Source organism: Pinus tabuliformis, chromosome 3_2 (genome assembly GCF_031772625.1).
Source record: "Pinus tabuliformis cultivar Carrire ecotype Pingquan chromosome 3_2, CPIR1, whole genome shotgun sequence".
Lineage (NCBI taxonomy): Eukaryota > Viridiplantae > Streptophyta > Pinopsida > Pinales > Pinaceae > Pinus > Pinus tabuliformis.
This window is the reverse complement of record NC_142302.1, coordinates 380,574,689-380,590,717: the sequence shown is the minus strand read 5'-3', so window position 1 is coordinate 380,590,717 and position 16,029 is coordinate 380,574,689. Positions and strand designations below refer to the sequence as shown.

Sequence of the window (16,029 nt, the reverse complement as noted above, 5' to 3'; positions counted from 1 at the left end):
ATTTCATAAATAACTTATTGGGAATAATAAGTAGGTGATATAAATCAGTTACTGCAATAATAGAATTTCTGTTTAGAAATTTTCATAGCCCCAGAAGTTTCCCCAAACAGAAACCCTCTAGGCATGGTTCTCTCTCTGTTCTACGACTTGATCTCTTCCAGCATGTCTTTCTGACCCTTGGCCAAGTCACTCAAGGCCCTCAGAAGGCTGTCGAAAGCCATCTCTTCCCTGCTCTTGGTTTCTGCCATTTCCTCCTCTTCTGCTACTACTTTACCCTGTCCTCCGTATTTGGACTAATCTCTAACTCCCTTTCTCTACTCCTGTAGCTTTGCCTTCGGTAGGTGATGTTCTGTTGGTGATTCTCTGTGCATCAATGAAATTGTGGGTGGCCCCACTGTCTACCAAAACTGAGACATGTTGCCCCTGCACTGTGCCTCTGATCCTCAGGGTCAAAAATTTGGGAACCCCACGCAAAGAAGCTAGGACTCCCCCAGATGGTGCGAAAGGTGCTCCCCCAGGTGGTGGTGGTGGTGGTGGTCCCCTCTCTACATGAGTCTCGCTATCACCCCCGCCTATCTCCAACTCCACGTCATCCTCCTAGTCACTATTAAAGAAGACCTCAATGTAGTGGGCCTTGCCCGCTATGCATCTATGGCCTAGTGCCCAAGGCTCCTGACAAGTGAAGCATAGCTTCCTCCTCCAAAGGTCTCTCCTGGTCTCCTCATCTAACTGCCCATGCCCCTGGGATGCTCGTTGTGGTGGGGGCCTCGTGTCATGCCCCTTCTGTGGGTAGGGAGCCCGTGATGGTATGGGTGCTCGAGTCTTGGGGATTGCCCCTGCAAATCCCTGGCACAAGTCACAGCCTCCTGCAAAGTAGTGGGTCTGCGGGATTTCACCAATCCACACAATGGCTCAAGCAAGCCCTCTACAAATGTGTACACCCTCCTGGCATCGGACAAATCTGGCACCATGACTGAGACCCTCAAAAACTCTGATATATACTGCTCTGGATGGCCAGTCTACCTAAGCTGGGTCAACTCTCTAAAATGAGCCTTCGGGTCCCTCCTATCAAAACGCTCCACCACTCTTTGTGTAAAGTCCTCATAAGAGGTCACACTGGCATGCCCTAGTGTGGTCAAGCCATGAAACCACCAATCGTGTGCCTCTCCCTCCAAGTGCAAGGTAGCCATTTTGATGGCTTCCACCTCTGTCATCCGATTAAGTTGGAAATAGGTATCCAACTTCTCCACCCAAGCTCGAGTTGTGCACTTGGTAGATCCATCATATGTGGGAAAATACATCCTCCCAATGGTACGCTGCAACTCTGAACTCTGTGTGCTAGATCCCCCACTGTACCTGCCCTTCTCGTTCTGCTTGAGCTGGCAGTAATCCCTGAAGGACAAGGCTGCTTTGAAATCTTCCCCCATGGACTGCCATTCTCTGAAATAATCTCCCATGGGCATCTGATCATCCGGCCCACCCTGCTCACTAGGTATTAAGGGTAGAAAGGTAGGCAACGTGGTCCTGGTTGGCCCACTGAAAGCTAGTGGGTGAGTGGTTGGTGATGGGTGGTCGTACTGTTGTGAGGCCCCTGAAGTCTCCCCAAATAGGAACTCACGATGGATGCTCTTGTCCCTATTTTGCTGCTTGATTTCCTCCAACATCTCCTTCTGTCCTTTGGCTAAATCATTTAGGGCCTTCAAGAGGCTATCAAATGTTGCTTCCTCCTTACTCTTTGGCTCCCCCATATTTTCCACTACTACTGCCTTCCCATGTGCCTCAATATCAGGTGTAATCTCCAACTCCCTCTCCCTACTCTAGTACCTCTGCCTTCGGTAAGTAACGTTCTGCCTATCCTCCTCGTTCATAGGAAAGATCCCCCACGACTGAGCCAAGATCTGAGCTCTGATACCACTGTAATGTTCCTAATTAGGAAAAACAGTGATATACAAAGCAAAATAATACATGCAAGCACAAAATTCAAACAAATCAATGAACACCCATGAGACCACCAAAAATACCATCCAACTGAGCCATTTTATTAAATATATGGAGCAAGAGTACAATGGTGTGGAAGGAATGCACCTAGGCTTGCCTCAAAGGCAAGCTTGACAAGACCCAGGTGAGAAAACACAATGCCCGAATGAGAGAGTGAGTTGCTCCAAATATGCCTTGCGTTGCCCCAGAAAACTACATTGTCTGCTGGAAAGATATTGTTGAAAGACCCACCTCCAGTGCTCAGAAAATTCTGCAAAATTAGCCTCAAGCTCCTCTCAAATAACCCACCAAAACCCAGAAAGGGTTTGGTCTAGTTCTGACCTCCGAAAATTGGCCCCAATTACCACGTCCTCCTCAACTAGCTGGGAAATACGGCCTATCTGCAATTCCCTTGAAAAATCCCTCCAATCACTCCCAAAATGTTGAGTTTCACCACCCCAAAGATTCCCTCAAGTCTCCCGGCAAAATCCAGCTCCCAAACCTTTTCCCCAATCTCCCACGTGTGCCTAGGAAATGGCTCCTACGCAGGCCCTAGGTGAGTGAACTTTTCTCTGCCTTCAAACAGCAATCTCTTGGCCCCAAACTCCTCCACTAGCTCATTTTTCCCTTGGAGAAACTATGAAAAATATCTCCCAGCAAACACCTCCCGAAAGATATCTAAAATGGGCAGTACGTGGTCCTCTACTGCGTCCTCCTGGAGTACGCACTGGCTGAGAGAAGGTTGTACAATGTGCTCTGAAACTCCTCCAATCTCCCCTCCAAATTGGTACAATATTACCTCCCTAGGGTGGCACTCGTAGTCCACTGAAAGAAGGGTGAGCTATCCCCTTGGAAAGCTTTGCGCTAAACAACATTGTGACCTAGCTAAGCAGCTCGAGCAACAAGAGAAATGTGTAATTGACAAAAGGCCCCAAAAGTTGCTAAGCTCCTTCTATTTATAATTTTTGAGTTGCCTTCCCATGTGGGCCCCTCCATCAAGCATTTTGACCCCCTTCCTTGGCAAATCAAATTCCCTTCTAAGGAAATGCGTATTTCAAGTGGGTGTGGCCCCCACGTCCCACCAGCAAAAAGATTTTTGGCCTCCCTTTTCCTAAGTCTTAGCCCAAAATTTCATGGGTCCCATAGTAAACAAAATTGCCAAAATTGTGATAATAAACTCAAGGAAAATTATTCTAGGAAGGGACATTACATGCGACGATTCCTCGATTTCAAGCTTGCAAATTAAGCAAGAAAGGCATTTTCTTTTGGAGAGATTTGTGGGACTCTTCCTCGCATGGTTGGAAGGAATGGCGCTCTCTTGCTCAAGAGTATGGGTTACTTGCCCAAGACTATCTTTCTATTATGGAGTTAGGGAGTCTAATTCTATAATCGAGTTTTTCAAGATGAATAATGGGATGCCTAAACCTTTTTGGAGGGATTGGGAATGGTGCTTTGGTTGCCCATTTCTTCAGTATGGCTCCTAGCATTTGTATTCAACCCTTCATCAATATCATCTATTATCCTTGGTTCTAAATGTAAGATGGACCTCCACTAATGCAAAGGAGAGATAGGTGTGTCATCTTTACATTGGGGGGTTTGTTCAACTCTCTTATAAGCTACATGTTTTTGCTTGGTGATTTATCAGGGGATCTAATCCAAATCCTAGCTAGCTAAGAGGGTGTTCTCTAATGGGTTATGTCAAGTTTGTTTAGAAATGTTGGAGTCATGACACAGATCAGTATTCAAAAATTTACAAGATAGGTTGCATTAGCATGTCGTGGTGTTTAAAGATGGTTTCTTTCTTATTCGTGGTTATTTTTAGCGGCATTGCCACTGAATCTCGACATTATTTATATTTTGGAAAATCAAATGTAAGTTTGTTTTTGAAAATGAGAGTAGCTCATTGGCTAGCTTTGGTTCTCTGTGGTGGGATGAGATCCATCATCAACTTCTTCCTAAGGGTGTGTTGTCGCGCAGATTGACACGACAACGCTCAGACCGGGGGCTGTCACTCTGATCCCCGATCCCTCCGTTTAAGCCTGTCTCCCGCGGCTAGGGGGGGTAGTCCCTGTGAGATGATGAGACCAACTGTCGACCAGTTGGTTGGGAGACACGAGATACGATATAAAAAGGACTCGATGGATTTGATTAATTTAGCAGACCAATGCCTTAAGAGATTTGTTATTAAAACGATTACTTGTTAGATGATGTTGAAAAATAAACCGTGAACAGCAATCATTTGTCATCAACGGCATCAGCTAAAACACAATGCTTTAAGAATAACCAAAACGATATCCAGCAACTGAAAGTTTCGAAAAGATAAATGCTTTAAACCACCACGAGAATCATAAACCATTAACTAGATATCATATTCGCATCTCGACTTGAAAAAATTCAGATCTCAGCATGAAAGATATAACATGAAAAACCACTGAAACTGGCAAAACTAATTTTCCACAAAATTTTAATATTTTATTTTTTTATTTTTTTTTTAATTCTTTTTTCAATTTTTTTATTTTTTTTTTATTTTTCAATATTATAAAAATGAAAATTTAAAATCTAAAATTTAAAATCTATTCTAAAACTAAACTATATAAAACAAGACCTAAATAAATCTTTTTTATATTTTTTATCATAAAACCAAAATAAAACAAAATTTAAAATCTAAATAAAATCTAATTAAAATAAAACCTAGCTTAAACTAAAAGAACGAATTAAAAAAAAAAAACTAAAGTTATCAAAGCCTAAGATTTAAAACAATTAAAATCTAACAAAGGCTAAATTTAAACACTAATTAAAATACAAAACCTACGCTATGCATCAAAACTACGCCTATCCAAAAAACTCAGAAACGAAACTACGCTAACCCGCAGCCCTATGTAAATATACAGAACTCCAAAACGCGTTGTATACCCAAGCCGTTAAACGAAATCAAAGTGGAAGCACATAGAAAATGATCCACTGATCGATATACCTTGCAATCAGCTTGTGAATCGTAACCCTGATCCGCCTTGATATGCAGACGGCAGCAACAGAATCAAAACAGCGCTTACCTGGATGCCGACGTGACCCAAACGTAGAAAACGCTATACCTCTGTGCGTGAATCAGAATCGGGCGTTGAATGAATTTTTCAGTGGAACCGATGCTGCCGGCGTGTAAAGAAATTTCGAAACTGCCAGGTTAACGGCACCAGGGACACAAGCTCGATATACGCTGATGATCATTGGAATACCGAATCAGAGCTTTGAGTTTTGACTGAGAACTCTTCGACTGGTCCTGGCGAGGATATGCTCAGAACGAAAAGATTACACACGTTGGTAGTTTTTGACGCAGCAAGGATCAAGGACGGCAGAGTGCACACGTCTCTGCTTGCAGTTTGGATAAGCGTACGAAGCCACTGCGTAGAAGAGCTCACGCTGGTTTTACAGGCACCTTGATCCCCTGGCCCGATAATGAGGATATGATGACAGAAAAACGCAGCAAAGAGACAGGATATGGCTCAGAAGGAGACAGCTTGTAAAAAGATATCAGAACTCGTCCAAAGCTTGGCAGTTTGATGAGGAGCCTGCAATTTTAAAGAAACAAAACCCTATACCTGCAAGCATAAAAGAAAACAAAACCTTAATCTGAAATCTGTATATAAGCAAAATTTTGAAACCCTAGATTTTAAAGAAACAAAACCCTATACCTGCAAGCATAAAAGAAAACAAAACCTTAATCTGAAATCTGTATATAAGCAAAATTTTGAAACCCTAGAGCAGTTAATTAATTTACAGATTTAGCCCCTTAACAGCCAGATTTAGCAGTAAGCACAGAAATATTTTAAAGAAAAGAAATTTCAGATTGTCACTGTGAAAAACTTCAGAAAATCTCTCATGCAGATCAGAAAAATAAAACTGAATGATAGACCCAGGATCAAATCCAACTGGGCTCAGCAAAAAATGCTTGCGGGAGTTGGCTGGTTCAGCCGAGAACTTCCCCGAACGCCCACAAAATTCCTTCAGAAAATGCTTTCTGCACAGCTCAAAACAACCATCAGTAAAGAGGGCAAAAATGCTGCTAGATCTCAGAGAGTAATGGAGATACCTGCCATTACTTCAGAAACCCTAACAGCACCCAAACCCTAGCAAGTGAACAAGATACCTGTGCTCACAATACTCTTAAAAAAAGCTATTATCTAAGTCACAGGACACGTCCCCTAGGGTCCCGTGTCTCGTATTTTGCGTATTGGACACGAAAACGGCCCAAATACGTGTCCAATATGATTTTTGACGTTTTCTAAAAATAGAATACGTATTCTACGTTTTCCCTTCGTGTCATGAATTTTGAATACGCGTATTTGGTACATCGAATACCGTTGCACTAACGTATTTCGATTTTTGAATACGTATTGGAAAAAAATGCGGTTTATAACGTCAGCGTCGGTCTATTCTGGGGTTTTTCTCGGTTGTTTGGAGCCCACCGGCAGGGTTTTTATACTTACATTATTCTGTAACAGTAACAAGCAGTTACGCAGTACTTCTGGAGTTTTGATTTCTAGTGTCTGCTCAAGGCTCCGATAAAGGGTTTCCTGACTTTCCTCTTACCATACGAAGACTGATTTTTGTATTTTACAAACAAGTATAGGCTATAGCCTATAGCTAAACAATGAGGGTAACTTTAGATTCAACGTCGCTGTTTATACAGTTTCCCCACTTCACCGTTACAGTCCCAGATGAGATTCAGATATCTGTGGCTACAAGAGACAAATCTCCATTCGTTGGATTCTGAAGGACAGCAAGGCTATCTTAAAGGCTAGTGAAGAAGTAATTCACCTTTGTGGATTGTTTGAGCATGAAAAAGAGGCCCTCGGTTCACTAGGGTGAGGGCTAGTTGAGTAATCAAAGTCTTTATTCCATACAAGACTTCATTGAAACCCTAAAGAGAATGCAGATTAATAACTGGACAAATCTGGCTCGTTTTTGGCAAGGCAGTATTTACTTAAGTAAATTGGCTCCCAAATCTGTGATTGGAATATTTTTTTTTATTAATTGGAGTTGTCTATGCAGTCTCATTTAAAAAGTTTGTGGTGGATCTAACCAATTACTTCAAGGGTGACTCACACTTATTCTGAAGGAGATGAATACTATCACTTTTACCAGACAGTGACATGCTTTTTCACATATAAATATATTTTTAAAAGCAATCTAAACACAGTGACAGTGTGACACACTGATATTAATATAATTTTATAAACTGTCAAGACTCAATACTAAATAGTAAATACTAAATACTTAAATCCATTGTGAAGAGAGACATCAACAGAAGTGCCTAGCTAGAGCCATGTGGGGAGAAGAGAGGGCACACAGCCAGGGGTGCCTAACACTGGCAAATATTTATGAAGGGATGGCCTGTAGTCCAGAATAGTGTAACACCATTGCACCTGTTAATTTGATTAGATAAGCTGCAACCTGCAATTTAATATGGATAAAAAACTATATTTCGGTATATATATATATATATATATATATATATATATATATATATATATATATATTTTATTTATTAAATATATATAAAACGTGTCCCCCGTGTCCTGTTTCCAGGTCGCTGCGTTTCGTATTGAATACCACATATTTACGTGTCCTCCGTGTCTCGTGTCCTCGTGTCATGTGACTTAGGCTATTATCAATGACTGAAAATAAAATATGCAGAAACTAAAACAATCTCACAGCATTTTAAGAGAGTAACACCAGCAAGATATGGACCCCAAAGTCTTCTTTTATTAACCAGAAACAGATTTACAAGAGAGCTTCTTCAGTATCAGACTCACAGATCCCATGATCTGAAATGACCCCTAGCACCCTATTTAAAGGAAATGATCCCAACGGCTAGTTCGAGTGATCCATGTAGAAATGATCTCGACCGTTGATGAAGATCAAGACATCTCTTGATCTCATCCGTCGATTTATTAAATAATATTTTGCATGCATTCACTTAAAATATTATTATTTTATTAGTTAGGGTTTTTGCTTTATTTTTTAATTTTTTATTATTATTTTTTATTTATTTCATTTTTTTATTTATTTTATTATTTTAAAATGGATCATCGAACTAAGCCTTCGGAAACATCACCTAGGACCTAGGACTTAGGACTCATGAGGGGATTCAAAACATTTTTCAACCCTCAAGACACATTACATCATGACTTTTACAATTTACATCTTAAGGGGACAAACCCACTTAACATAGACCCTCATAAACCACCCAGTTCTGCGACACAACTATAATCTAGCAGATCAACACATTAGGATTCTCCTAAAATTCCAATGACAAAATCCATCCCGGCTTTGGGGTCAGTTTTGAAGGAAAACTCTGCCGATCCATGGATTGGTGAGACGAAAAACCTTCCGGGACGTAGATTACCACTAGAAAGTTAGGTCCACCTAGGCAATTCACATACACGACTCATGTCTGCTAAGATTATTTACAATTAATACATGCAGACTGGGTTTACAATAAAAAATGATCAAGTTGCTGATGATGGCAGGATGGCACGGACATGCTGATCAGGTGCTGCCCCTTTCTTGGCAAAAAGGGGGTGCACTGCATGGGTAGTTGACCAGTAGAGGTCAACAGGGTGCATTGTTGATCAAACATGCCCACTCACTTTATCCAACAACTTGTTCTAATTTTTTGGCTCCCTTAGTCACGTTACAGAAGAGGTTATGAAATCCAATGTATATATCCTTCCACTTTCTACATTGTAATAGTACGTATTTTTCAAACCCAAAAAAAATATTTTATAAAATCAAAGAACCCTAGAAAAAAACAATAGACCAACCATTGAACCCAATATGCTTGTTCTTTTGAAAAGATTCCACAACAATTTTTGGTTCTCACTTGAAAACTCTACCATAAAGTATTAATTCATGTCTTCCTTGATAAACCTAGAGAATTAAGAGGCAAGATTTACTATTTTTGCTATGTTAGCTCTATCTGATTCCTAATCGATATTTTTGAAGTGTGTGGCCCCAAGGTCAACCATATCCTTGAATATGCACAATCAACTTCCATCCTCTTTTTCAACTCTCATAATGTGTTGATGTTTTTTCTTTGCTTGGTATAATTTTGAAAGAACTTAGTGTTCTTTTCCTCTGAGGATAATCACAAGTTTCAACACTGCATTCTCCACTTGGAGTCCTCCTACTCCAACAATTTTCTCTTGTTTTTCCTCCAAAGATTTTAGTTGGACCTTTTCTTCATTTGTGAAGACACCATTAGAATTTTTTTCATACAACAAAGGTATTCCACTTCTCTCAATTATTATTTTGACGTCCATTGTTTTCCTTCACCCAATATAAGGTTGAATTCTTAACAGTTTTCAGATTCTCTACAAATTAGAACAATGCAAAGTCTTGACCTAAAAGATAGTATGTCTACATTCATCTTTGACAATTTTCACAAACTCCTCTTCCTCCATATGGGATTAAATTTGAAAGTCCTATTATCCTCAACCTTTTCCATTTGGAAAATGATGAGAGAAATTGGACCCATTCTAAGACCTTATTATATCAAAATTTGGTATCAATTGTTCAAAAACTAGCAATCTATGGAGCCTTTTGCAAATACCCACTTGCCTACTCTAAGATTTCACCATGTTGTCATCAATCTTAAAACTATATATTATTATATCATATAACCCCACAACTTCAATGATGTGAAGGAAGCAATCTATGAGGTCCATTCAAGCAACTCCACCCCAAATCTTGACTCTAAAGGTGACAAAATTGCGATCACCACCAAAAATGATATATCACTCTTTTAGAAAGTGTTAAGCAAAGAAGGTGCCCCAATATTCTTTCTTTTCAATATAGGGGCCATAAATGTTAACTATGGATATGTCCTTACCTATTTCCAGAGAATGTAATTCTATCCAAATGTCTGCAAGAAGCAAAGGGAAATTTAGTAATTATAAGGAGTTATTTCACCCAAATCTAATAGCCCCAATTTGCAATCAAAGTCTAAACCTTCAAATTGCCAGTAATTCAAGAAGGAAGCTAAGATACTTTTGGATCTCTCATTGTCTAACATATATTCCTTAATTTGACAAGGTGCTTCAAGGCTAACTTCTTTTGGGAGAAGCCCAACCCCCTAATGTTGATTGAGAGAGCTAAGAGTATTAACCATTGCCTAGGACCAACCCTACTCTAAGGGCCCCGAGAATCAAGAGTTGTTGGCCACTCTTGATCTCATGTTCAGCTTTCTCCAAAGAAAATTTCAACACATATTTCCTACTAGGTTTACTAATACTAAACTAACCATCATCACAGCCCAAACCCCCCACAACTTCTTCAAAGCAAGACTCTTTAGTGGAGGACTTTAAGGACATGGGAGGATTCCCAAGATTAAGACCATCCCCTTCCTCTCTTATCTTTTTGACATATGCCCAAAATTATAAACATTGTCACTAGGAAGGGAAGGACCACAACCAACTAGTGGGCCAATTGGATTTGATGGGGGAAAGGAGAAATTGCATTTGAAAGTGCAATCCTAGGACCACAACCAACTAGTGGGCCAATTGGATTTGATGAGAGAAAGGAGGAATTGCATTTGAAAGTGCAATCCTCCTCTAAGCCTCTAAAATTGGCTTCCACATCTTTCTTGAACACCTCATTTGTTAGTTGTAATTGCTCAATGATCCTCACACAAGGTTTATTGCAAAGGATAAGATGAGTCCACCCTTCCTTCAACCAATGAAATTTTGGTCAGAAGAGTCTACTCAACCCCTAAGCTACCCAAGATGGGGATTAACTGGGAAATAATCAAAGAAGAGGGTATCCTATCAACAATTGTCTACTCATGGCCCATAGAGCTTCAATTAGACCAACCTTAGGGGCATAGATTTTCATCACTAGAGAATAAGGAGGAAAAATGAAATGAGGGGAATGACCCTTACTAGGTTTTGAAGGGCAAGGCCCATGAGAATTTACCACTCTTTCCTACTCTCAAACTAGCACTTCCACCCCCAATGCTACTAAACACACTTTGGGAGCATTGCATTAGATAACCCTTAAAGGCGATAAGCACAATAAAAATGTCTTTTTTTTCTCATCAATTATCTACTGAAAACCTAACTTTGGCTTGGTTTCAATGCCCATATTCCCTGCCCCATCTTTTGAATGTTAAGAATCTTCACTTACGATAGCAACCTCTTTAGATCTAGAATACACAAATTGCTTTCATCACTGGCCATAGGATTTCCCAACAAGGAATAATCTTTCAAATGCCAATATCTAGGACAAGAACTACAGTGAAACAAGACCCTTACTAATCAAAAATCTAAGTATACTTCCAAAATCCTACAACAATTTGCACATTGTCAAAAAACCCAAGGCCTATGTCCATCTCCACAATAACACGCGCCATTAATTTCACCACCAACTTGTTTGAATTTTCATTGAAACCTAGAAAAAACTCCTATGTTGTTTCTGGTTCCTTCATCATGTGATTATTCCATAATTTTGAGGGTAAGGCTAGCAACTTCACCCATATTAGATGGATTGTGACTCTTTCTATCCTTGAATCAAAGCAGGGTATCCATTGTTGAGCATCAACATTGATGAACCCCAAAACCAACACCCCTTTTTTGACATTATCAGCATATTCCTTATTTTTGCAAACAAAGGTCATCCATACTTTAAACAAAATGTGAAATATTGGCATGTAACCTAAAAAAATTGCCTAGACTTTACCCACCCAATCTTGTAGGGTTCTCTCCACCATAACTCTACCAAAAAACCTTCCAACCAAAGCTTTCCTACATAGGGATTATTTGGCTCAATGTAACGTCCTTCCCAACAGCCAAATGGACCTTCTTCATCCTCAACCTAATACACTTCCTCCTCTGCCTTAGGCTTGGACTCTTGACAAACTGCATCTCACTATAATCCATAGGGTTTCCTTTCAACACCTCTAAGCTAAGATCCTTCCTGCCTCCACCAAGGAAGTAGTCTTCCACTCCACCTCCTTCGATCCAAAAGAATCCACAAATCCTACAACGATGTCCATGGGAATTTCAGGAGCAACCTTATAACCCTAAAGAACCATTAACACTTGCAAAGCAACTAGCTCAGGCAGACGGAATTAATGATGGTTCGAAAAAAGAACTAGGGATGAGGGTCCTTTTACCCAAGCTTAACTCAACATACCTCTTTACATGAACTTTGTTTTACAACACTAACATCGACGCCCTTAGGATGAAGGTTATGTCATTTTCCTAAGTTTGGGACTGAGGATTTGCACATGGGTGCCTAGGGTTTTTTGGTACCACAACCTTGACACTAGGAATGTGAATCCTATCGCACCTATTGCTTCCATTGAATGCCATTGTAGGACTGATTAGATTAAGGTTCCCTTGGAAAGTAATGGCCAAAGGCAGATTTTTGTCCAGCAACCCTTAGTCAAATCAATTGGATCCTCTTCATAGTCCAGCAGTTGTTCGTCCTCCCTTCCATTCCCCTTCCATGCATCAAACTCTCAAGTTTGACTTATCTATATAGCTAAATGTATCCCCATCATGGACTGTTTGCCTGGCAGAATAGTGCAACTTGCGAAAAGTATATTTACCAAGTATATTGCAATGATGAACTTTCACAGTGTTGTGTGCTATAGAAAGTGTGTTCTTTTCAGCTTCATAACAGAACAGTCCAACCTGCTGTGCAAGATACTCTGGGAAACTATATATATTTACTTATGCTTAATTTTAACACGATCAATAAGTTGACAACATACAACCAGAACTGTCAAATATGTTATGGTTATCCTGTGTAGGTGGGGTGACGGCTAGTTCTTCCTATGTAATGGTGAAGCATCACTTATGTTTTGATACCCTACATAGGCGGTGCCATAGTTAGTTCTTCCTATTGTAATGATAAAGCATCGTTTATGTTTTGGTCCCCATGTCCAGACTCCACGGTTAGTTCTTCCTATACGATGATGAAGCATGCGTGGGTTGGTCTTGTTCTAACAATAGGATTTTATCATTAAAAAAATAAAAATCATAATAAAAAATACTTACAGATATGTTTGCTAACTAAAAAAATAAAATAAAATCATGCTTGGACCCTATTAACAGAAAACTACGGGGAGATACTAGTAAATACCCACTGCAAATAGATGGAATGAAAAGTTAAAACAACTCTGTAATTCAAAGAGTTTGAACAGTCCTGATGGGCAGTGATGAATTATGCTACCTAAACACCTTGCAGAGGCCATGGAGGATTTCCTAAAACTACGAATCTATAGCACATCGCATTAATTGCAAAAGCATCACACTGAAATCTTCATCTCTTTCAAACAATAAATAAGATTAGGCTCTGGTCAATAGCTACTCAAATCTGCGCACACATTATGATACAAGTATCTTCTATCAATAGGAAAAGCATTGGCTTTTTGGGGGCATCATTGATAAATTCAGCGGAGGAAACGAACAGACGAGGATCCTCGAAAACAGGGCTCTTCCAAGGCTATCAAATGCCTGCTTAGCAGGTAGTTGAAGCAGAAAAAATATAAGAATAATTGAACTCCTAACCAGAGGTTGGAAAAATCCACAAGAGATATTGTGACACAATGAGATTTGAACTCCTAGCCTGTGACACAACGAGATTTGAACTCCTAGCCTGTGACACAATGAGTTTTGAACTCCTAACCAAAAGTTGGAAAAACCCACAATATAAACAGCATTTTTTAGATTTTCTAACTTTCACTAACTACTCTTCAAAATCTATTGAGACCTGGATTAACAGACAGAAACTCAGATAACATAACTAATCATTTAAAAAAACAAAACAGAAACAGAAAATTCAGAATATTGTTATATAAAAATTAAGAGAGAGAAATTCAGTTCCTTACCCTTGGCATTGTTCATCAGCTTCTTTCCTCCGGATGACATGGTTCCTTCTTTCGTTATAGCGGGCCAAGGATCGAACCTCCGAAGTAAATAAAACTGATCGCAAAAGTGCTAAATCAGTAATAGAAAATTGTTTAAAGGAATTGCAGAACGAAGACGCCCAGTCCTGAAAATGTTGTATGCAGCCAAATCTGTGTTTATAATACGAAGATGGCGATGTTCACCATAATATATTATATTCCTCCATCATCATCATCATGATGATGTTGAAATGAGGAGAGCGCCGGACAGGATGACGACTACCCCTTGTCCAACACGTCTCGTCATTATCATACTAAACGATTATATGTGAAAAAATATAGCGTAGTTTTAAAAAATCCAAAAATAAAATTACTCTCGAAAATAATGGAAATTTCAAAGTTTAGGATAAATTTGGTAGAAATTTTTTGAAAATTCGGGTTACAATTGTTAAATTTTTAAATTTCAAAATTTTGGATGCCTTAATGGCGCTGAAACTATTAGTACCATTAAAAAATGATTCAAACACTTTAGCATTCTATTTTTTTTTTTTAAATTACCTCATTCAAGTAAGAAATTTGTCATCTCATAAGCAATTTATGTGGTGTTCACAAGGCCAAAAAAATATTATTATTTTGAATTTTTTTTTTTATGGGCAGTAATAAATTTAATTAGGATAATGTTTTGTCTGTGTAGTGAAATAATGGTTAAATGTTATTAAAATGTATGTTATTATCACACATATACACCAATTTGGTGTTTGGGTTGGCTGACCTTAAAATTGGATAAAAATAATAATAATAATAGAATATTGGGTTTTTTAAGGTATGGTTTAATTATTGATATTAATTTGTTGATAGATATTTTTTTTGGTAATGTGAGTTTAGAGTTTTGAATAGCTCCAATCTAGGTCATCTAAGTTGTCAAAATCACTTGGAAATCGCACACACCTACCTTTAGCATGACTAGGTTTTTGCTTCCAGAGTTTAGAACAGATGACCTTATGATTATCTATTCTAGGCTCCGTGACCGGTTGATAGAATTTTTAAGGAGACTATGTTTTTCATTATTTAAAATGTATTTTTGAATGTATAAATGGATTCACCGCTTGAAAAACTTATGGGACACTAGAATTGTGTAATTACACAACTCAAACTTATTATCACAAGAAATGCCTATTGTATTTTGGGCAAAATCAACCTCAAAAAATGTAGTCAGTGGTTCTTAGCTCAAGGTTGGGATTGTAGTTTGCTACCCTGCCCACCCAATGGGACACTAGAATTGTGTAATTACACAACTCAAACTTATTATCACAAGAAATGCCTATTTTATTTTGGGCAAAATCAACCTCAAAAAATGTAGTCAATGGTTCTTAGCTCAAGGTTGGGATTGTAGTTTGCTACCCTGCCCACCCAGGTTCAAGTCTCCGGTGGCATGTTGTAGCTTGTATTGATTAGGCTCAACGAGTAGGTGGCGCCACAACACTCCATCCATGGTTATGGGATGTCGAGTTTTCACTCCATCCGTGGTCAATATGGGATGTCTCGACTCTTACTTAGTCATTGGGTCACAAATATGGAATGTTTTCACTGTCAATATGGGATGTCTCAATTCTTACTTAGTCATTGGGTCACAAATATGGGATGTTTTCACTCCATCCATGGTCAATGTGGGATCAATATGGGATCAATATGGGATGTCTCGACTCTTACTTAGTCATTGGGTCACAAATATGGGATGTTTTCACTATCAATATGGGATCAATATGGGATGTCTCGATTCTTACTTAGTCATTGGGTCACAAATATGGGATGTTTTCACTCCATTCGTGGTCAATGTGGGATCAATATGGGATGTGTCGACTCTTACTTAGTCATTGGGTCACTGCATCCGTGGTCAATATGGGATCAATATGGGATGTCTCGACACTTACTTAGTCATTATGTAGTCATTGGGTCACAAATATAGGATGTTTTCACTCCATCCGTGGTCAATGTGGGATCAATATGGGATGTCTCGACTCTTACTTAGTCATTAGGTCACTCCATCCATGGTCAATATGGGATGTCGAGTTTTCACTCCATCCGTGGTCAATATGGGATGTCAAGTTTTCACTCCATTCGTGGTCAATATGGGATATCTC

General features: G+C 39.2%; 1 protein-coding gene across 3 annotated transcripts in view; it reads right to left on the bottom strand.

The window, feature by feature from the left end:
* Positions 1 to 14,154, bottom strand: part of LOC149181007 (putative 3,4-dihydroxy-2-butanone kinase) — a 335,118-nt gene extending 320,964 nt beyond the window's left edge. For 2 of the 3 annotated variants that reach the window (XM_089416405.1, XM_089416407.1), the window contains exon 1: positions 13,871 to 14,154. In XM_089416405.1, the coding sequence (XP_089272531.1) occupies positions 13,871 to 13,910 (40 nt within the window). In that variant the 5' untranslated portion in view covers positions 13,911 to 14,154. The remainder of the gene's footprint in view (positions 1 to 13,870) is intronic. The other variant, XM_089416404.1, reaches the window with a different exon arrangement.
* Between the last annotated feature and the right edge of the window lie 1,875 nt (positions 14,155 to 16,029).